The following is a 7,431-nucleotide window of genomic DNA, read 5'->3' on the forward strand; positions in this document are numbered from 1 at the left end:
AAGGTAACAACTAAAGAGACGGACCCCACCAGACTCCATTTGTTTTCTATTGATTGATTGATTGCTTGCTTTTGCTTTTGCCAAATCCTATGTACATATCACTTCACTATCCATTATTACCCATGGATGATTCCAAAATCGTTTCGTCAAAGGTTTCCTTAACCTTGGATCTGCCTCCTAGTTGTATCCAGTTCTGTAAACTGCATCCTAACTTGTTCGTGGTGGGAACTTACAACCTCGAAAGAAATGACGATGTCCAAAAAGAGACAGACAACGACGATGACACTGATACTGCAACCGCAACCAAGACACCACAAAGCCGCAATGGGAGCTTGCTAGTCTTCAATGTCGTTGGTGATGACTTGTAAGTTTATTTCCCCGAGGCCCAATTGGTTGCTGACGCGTTCGATCATAGTCATCTAGTTCAGACAGTTTCGCAGCCTTCAGCTATTCTAGACCTCCGATTTCACCCTCAGAAAGGCAAGGAGGATATCATGGCTGTAGTATCTAGCACTGGGACACTGGCCGTGTTCAAACTTGACCCGAAGACAAATCCCTCAGCCCCTTTACAGCATATATCAACAAGCAGATGTGACGATATTCCAGAAAATATCTTGTTCCTACAATGCAACTGGCATCCTGAGGTCCCAGATCTGATTGGTCTCACAACTTCGACAGGCTCTGCTCGAATATTACATTTGGACGAAGAATACCGCATCACTCAGAACTTCGCTGATCTCAGTATTGCCAATTCCCTCGAGGCCTGGTGCATTGCATTCTCACCCGCAACACCAGAGTCAACTAAGGATAAGGCCCAAGTCGCAGCTTATTGCGGTGGGGATGACTCCATGCTTCGCTACACGTCCTGCATCTGGGATTCAAAGGAGCCTGATTCCCCGTTCGAAGAGCCATATCAGCCTGCAACTATAAAGGGGGTACATGATGCAGGGGTCACAGCAATTCTGCCACTTTTCCCGTTCACAAAGAACTCAGGCAGAGTCGTTGTGACAGGCAGCTATGACGACCATCTACGTGTTTTCGTTGTACATGACCTGCACGAATCATATGGCATGAAAAAGGTCGAGCTAGTGCTTGAGCAAAACCTAGGAGGAGGCGTCTGGCGATTGGATTTGGTCAAAATACAAGATTCTAAAGAGTCTATAAAAGTGAGGATCCTCGCGTCGTGCATGCATGCAGGGGCAAGACTTTTGGATCTGGAGGTCAAGAATGACAAGGACTGGAGTTGCGAGATTCTGGCGAGGTTTGAAGAACACAAGAGCATGAACTATGGAAGTGACTTTTTTCGGGATAATGAGCCTTCTGAGGTTGTGCGCTGTGTGTCGACAAGCTTCTATGATAAGCTGCTCTGTCTCTGGCAGTATATACCAGCCAATAAATAGAACAGAATAGAAGTGCACGTACTTTCATACCACGAAATTTATGTATAGCTCAATCTCATCACCTTTGGGAGAGCGCCAGTCCAAACCAGTCTACAAATGAAGCTCACGGCTTTCATTTGCCAAGTACCTAGGTGAGATTCTGTGACTCAAAAGCACTCATCAGTACAGCCCAATGAACTTCTGCCTTGGATAATCATGCTTCAATGACTGAAATCGCGGGTTGAGAAATGCACGATACGTATCATGTCGAGATATCAACTAAAGCACAGAGACGAAATTGGGTAGTGGCATGATGATCCTGAACCCCTCTATAGGAGTGGCGTGAGCTAGAACCAAAGCCTATCGATCTCCTTTTCAGCCTTGCAGCTTGGTTAATGGCCGAGCCCCTGTCATACAGGAGGTTAAGCCATATAGAAACAAAGGACCCCAACAACAACTGGGGCAACCTGTAAGTGTCACCGTGGTCATACATGCATGCATGAGGAGCTTGATACATTGGACGGTAGGAAATAAGTTGACAGTTGTTCATCGGAGGCACATACTGGTGCTCTCTTTGTGATGCTCCAGAAGAGCCTGAGCCCAAGACTGTACTGTACCGAGGAAACTATTGATTGAGATTTCATGGCTGTATTTTCTTTTTCTGATTCAGCCCTCACTTTATTAGGGGCGATAGTTCTTTGTCAGTTCTGAATTCATGCATGAGGCGAGCAAGCCCAGGTGAATTGTTTCAAATGGCCCAGGCTGCCCCGCCACCAATGGCTGGCTGGCTGTACTAAGTTAGGTAGGTAGCTGGTCTAGGCTCGCTCACTGATCATTCTCGGCTCTCTTCAGCCTGAGAGCTCTGAATTTTAGCCCAACACTTAACTTCTCTCTCACCACTTTTGCTTTGGCTTTCACTCTCACCATCTCCAAAGTAACTTGATACTGTGACCAATCTTTTATTCTCGGGTTATCTTCTGCTTCACCGCCTTTGTTGGAAAAAATAATTTGCTTTGCTTATTTGCATCTTGCCATCTTCCCCCAGTCACTTCCGGCTCTTCGCTTGCTTGCTTGCTTGCTTGCTTGCTTCGCTATCTGCTTCATCTTGCTCCCGACGTCGCAAACGAAACCCTCGAACCCGTGAACCCCAAACAGCAGACAACGACGATCCGCCTTTCTCTGCCTCTCTCCATGGCTTTGGCCTAGATATTCCTCCGTGACCAGATCTCCGTTACAAAGCTTGCGTAGATCAAGCGCCTTTGCTCCCGTGCTCTGCTCTGCTCTACTTTTCCGTGAACCTTACATTCGCCAGCAGTCCATCGCTCGCGTATTGATCCGCCAGACGAAAGCACCAACATGTCAGCCAACGGGAGCTCAATGCCCTCGGCTGGCGCCGGTGGTGAATCTCAAGTGCTCACCAAAATTCACCAGGCGCTTGAGGTCGTCCATAGCCCGTACTCATCCAACGATGCCCGTAGGCTAGCCCAAGATTTCCTCGAGGAGGTCAAGGAATTCGACGAAGCCCCTATGCAGGGCTATAACCTCGCCTCCGACAAGGCTCAATCTCCCGTTGTTCGACACTACGCCCTCTCTCTGCTTGAGCATGCGATCCGGTACCGATGGTCAACATACACCCTAGAACAGACGGATACCCTACGACAATGGGTATTAAGCCTTGGCCAAGCCATCGCGAAAGAGGATCCAGCTTATATCAGGAATAAGACCGCCCAACTCTGGGTTGAGATTGCCAAGAGATGCTGGGGCGCTGAGTGGATGGACATGGACTCTATGCTTTATCAACTATGGGATATTGCCGATTCCCCAGTGCACAAGGAACTCGTAATGTTTGTTCTCGAGAATCTCTCCGATGAAGTCTTCACTGGGGACGACTCGGTTGTCGCTATGCGGGAAGGTGTGTTGAGTAAGGCTTGTGTTGAGATCTTTACTCCAACCGCGGTGTTAGTGGAGGCCTTCCCGAACCGTCAGCCCGGCCCTCCGGTGCGATATGGCGACGATGGTTGGCTAAGCCGCTTGTCCCAGTTCCTGGATTACTGCCTGAACCAGGCACCCAAGGACAACGAGGATGTCAAGATGTGCATACACAAGGGCCTATCTGTGTTCTTGTCACTCATGCCTTGGGCAATCCCGAAGGCTATTTCCTCGGCTCGCTGTGTTGAAGTTATGTGTGCTGGGCTAGCTTCGTCACAAGTCACCCTTCAAAAGGTAACTTATTCGAATAGTCAACGATTGACTTGCGCTGACCAAAACACAGGCTGCATTAGAAGGTCTCCATGCTCTGTATTGCAGAACTAACTTCAATGACGACGAGTTTCGGGACCTAGTTGGCCCAATGTTCAGAATCGGGTCAATACAACTATGCAAGCAACTTTTTGAGTGGTCTGCAGTTGACCCTGAGGACGTTGATGAAGACAAGTACCAGACACTGAAGAAGCTATCAGAGGTACGTCGAAAGGCGCATGGTTTCAGAGTCATACTAACTCGTTGCGTAGATGTTGTCTTGCCTTGGGGACTACTTTGACAGGAAGTTTGCAAAACTGCCTGCTGATACCGCCAAGGAAGACTTCCTGGCGCTCCTAGTACAAGTTGTGCAGCATCAGAGCCTGATGGTCTCTATTCCTGTGCTTGTCACATGGACGCGGCTCCTTAGTAACCGCTTGATTGGCCCAACCGAGCTTGTTTCGGCCTTCATCCCACCGCTGCTGGAGACATGCAGTTCGAGATTGGTTCGATTCGAGAATCTCCCAGAGGATACTCAAGACGCAACATTACTCTACCTCATGGAGGATACAGATACGGTCCCCGAACGACACGCTTTCTTGGGCAACTACCGCCGGTATAGCTCTCAGATCATTGAGGCTGTTGTCCAGTTGAAGTTGGTTGACGCGATTCAGCACATTCTCAGCCGCACAGAAGATTTATTACAGCATCTCTATGACGGCCAGCCTCCCTTGAACAAGCAAAACTATTTTAAGCACTCCATGCCAGTCCTGCGCATCGATGCTCAATTCACAGTCATTGAGGCCACATTAAAAGGGTACTCCAAATGGCGCAAGCATCGGCCCCAGGAATATCAACAACAAGGGCCAGAAATTGAAGCCAATCTGGAGTCATGGTGCAACAAGCTGGTCGAAATGAGCTTTGAGGACCCCATGATCCGAAAGCGAACCCTTCAACTACTTGTCTACTTCTCTACTACCGCGCTCAATAAGAACGCTACATTTATGCTGAAGGTGTTGGAGCATATTTTAATGACCTGGCCAGCTCTCCAGCCAGAATACCGTGCTTTCAACGACGCTATTAAGGACCTACAGGGTGAAAGTATGATTGAGTTGCAGCGATTGGCGTCAGAGATGCCAGATCATTTACTGGTAAGATGATTTGAGACTTGGTCTTGGGCCCATACTAATTACCTCGCAGGGTGTATATGACCAAATAGAGAGCAAAGTCAACGAAATGATGTCGTCCGGATCGCTTGATGAGAAGCGCTCCATTGCCTACAAGAGCTTTCTCTTCATCATTATGTCAGTATACCAGTGACGACACATGGAAGTAGCTTGCTAACCAGTTGGCAGACACCGAGCCACCAGTGTGGACGCTCAGAACAAGATCCAGAAGCTACGTGAGTTCATCGATCCTGTAAAGGCCCAATGGCAGACCGACACCGTGCGCAACTCTCTGGAGTCGTACGCTAGCTTCTGTGAGTTATTGGGACTAGACAAGGCTCAAAACTACATGGCCAACCGCCGAGCACATGAAATCGCAGATTGGGGCTCGCAAGAACTCGATGCTGAAGGACTTGCTCTTCAGAACGAACTTGAAGAACGACTTAAGCTTCTTCCGCTTCGTTCGACGAAGAGCTTCCTAGCCTTCTCAGTTGAGAGACTTGATAAGTCGTCAGATGCTTTCAAGGCCTCGTACACTCTCTGGCAAGACGGATTTCCAGAAATCTTGGCCGATCTACTCAAGTTTCTGACTTACGCGCATGCGTCGCATAAACCTGGCAATTGGGTCGGACTACCAGGTGAAGCAGTGTCGACTGTTCACCGAATTCTAAGCGATCGGTTTTGGCAAGCCGGAATCTCTGAAGGCAGCAAAGACGATTTCTATGCTCGTGTTATGGATAAGAAGAACACGATGGAAGGTCTCGCCTCAACTATCCGAGGATCCGTTCGATTTGTTCGCGAAACAGCCTATGCGATCATTTATTGCATGAGTCGCTTGGAACGGCAGTTTTACGGATTCGAGGGACTTTCTGCGCCGCTTTCCAAGGCCCTATTCTCAGACTCAGTTTGGTTGTCTACACACCAGCAGAGTAACTTGCTGAACCTGGTTAGATATCTTGTTGACGATTGTCCTGTTGACTGCCGAGAACATTTTCTTCCGCAGCTACTGGCGGCATGCTTCCAACAAATGGATGCCAAGATTAATGGGGAATGGGAAAAGATGCAGCGCCAGCAGGAGGTGGCTGCAGACGGCGAGGACGGTCTCAAGGAAGAGATGAAAGCGGAAAGTATTCTTCGACAAGTGACCTACACGGCGGTATTGATGGTGGCCGACTTCCTCGATCCCACCAAACCTAGTGAGTCCCTAGAGGTTCCGGGGTTCTCAAGAGCCAATGAACTAACAGTCTCCTTAGATGGGCCAATTCAGAATGGAGACAACAATTTGGGAGTCAACCAAGACAAGGATTACCCTAGCCTGAGGAGGTTCTGTCTCACTCATCAGGAGGTTGTCGAGCCTTTGCTTGTCTTCTGCACCCACGGCATTCGCGTGCGAGACAGCAGGTGCTGTACCATGATACTGCGATTGTTCATATCGTTGGTTCCCGAGTTTCACCTTGTGGATGGCCAGTTGCCCAAGTCTGTGCTACAGAGCCCAATGGAAGCACATCTTGCGACAGATAGGTTTCCCATCCCGCCAGAAATCTCTTCAGCCATTCGTGAATATATCTCGCTTGATGTGCTGAAAGCCTGCATCACATCATTTCATGAGCCTTACTTTGTGGAACTACAGAAGGACTTGGCCGCGCTGATTGCAACAATTGTCGTCTACTACAGCCCCATCACGTCGTCACCAAGGGACGTACTTCTCTCACTACCCAATGTGAACGTGTCAGATTTGGACCGGCTGTCGACGTACATGGCCAAGCCTGGCGCGCATACTCGCCAGCAGCGAGCTCTTGTTTTGGATCTGCTCAAGGATCTCAAGGGTGTGAGTGTGTCCGAGATGGGTAAACTCCCCAAGAGTAGTGGATTTGGGGGTTCCAATCGCAAGAGAACGAACCGAAGCAAGATGGCGCAGCAGTTCATGAGCGACCAGCAGTCAGGACAGGATTCGACGCGATCAGGTATGAACGTGGCTCGTCGGGCTACACCAGATGCACTTGAGGGCGTCTCGAATCTATTTGAGGGCTAAGGAATCCGTGAGGGTGGATGATTGCTTCAGAGGCAGCAATACCTTTAGAAAACATGAGAGCGGACAGTACCAGAGTTAGACCCGCCAGCGGAAAAGAAGAATGTGTGGAAATTTCAAGTCCAGGCCAAGGGCCCTCGTCGTCAAGCTTCTTCTGGGCGGTATAATAGAGATGGGCAGATAAGGGGGGACAATAGACAGGACCGGACTGAGGAATCTGGAATGAATCATCAGGAGTACTAGAGCGAGCATGGGTCAGGGTAGGATGAGAATTAACATGTTTTACTTGAAGTTATTTGACTTGCGTATTGAGGTTGGCGTATAATCATGCCATGTTGCATTGGCTCTGTCTGCAGCTTATGAGGCCGGCTGCATACAATGCGCAATGGCATTGCATATACAGCCACAATCAGCAATAATCAGTCCATTGCGAAACATTTCTTATAGCTCAGCTGTGAATCCGGAAACCGGTGAGCACCATAGGGAGAGGGCTCGGTAGTGCCAGGGCCGGCCCGGGACTTGAAAGCCAGCCCGGCACATGTTTCCCCCTTTTGAACAAGAGACCGACTTTTGTATGACGTCGGCTGATTTCTGGAGAGATAAACTTATGGAGAGTTCA

General features: G+C 49.1%; 2 protein-coding genes across 2 annotated transcripts; both read left to right on the top strand.

Annotated features, from left to right (window-relative positions):
- The first annotated feature begins 4 nt into the window (after nt 1–4).
- FVEG_05054 (hypothetical protein) lies at nt 5–1,485 on the top strand. The gene is made up of 2 exons (XM_018893073.1): nt 5–364; nt 416–1,485. Exons 1-2 carry the CDS (start codon nt 90–92, stop codon nt 1,398–1,400), a joined length of 1,260 nt encoding a protein of 419 aa, XP_018749880.1. The 5' UTR covers nt 5–89; the 3' UTR covers nt 1,401–1,485.
- A 1,238-nt stretch (nt 1,486–2,723) lies between these two features.
- FVEG_15589 (hypothetical protein) lies at nt 2,724–6,815 on the top strand (the record flags this gene model as incomplete). Its single annotated transcript, XM_018904756.1, has 6 exons — nt 2,724–3,602; nt 3,652–3,840; nt 3,890–4,768; nt 4,818–4,921; nt 4,973–5,979; nt 6,037–6,815. The coding sequence occupies exons 1-6, from the start codon at nt 2,736–2,738 to the stop codon at nt 6,813–6,815; spliced, it is 3,825 nt and encodes a 1,274-aa protein (XP_018749881.1). The 5' UTR covers nt 2,724–2,735.
- Nucleotides 6,816–7,431: the final 616 nt, after the last annotated feature.

Source organism: Fusarium verticillioides, chromosome 4, assembly GCF_000149555.1.
Source record: "Fusarium verticillioides 7600 chromosome 4, whole genome shotgun sequence".
Lineage (NCBI taxonomy): Eukaryota > Fungi > Ascomycota > Sordariomycetes > Hypocreales > Nectriaceae > Fusarium > Fusarium verticillioides.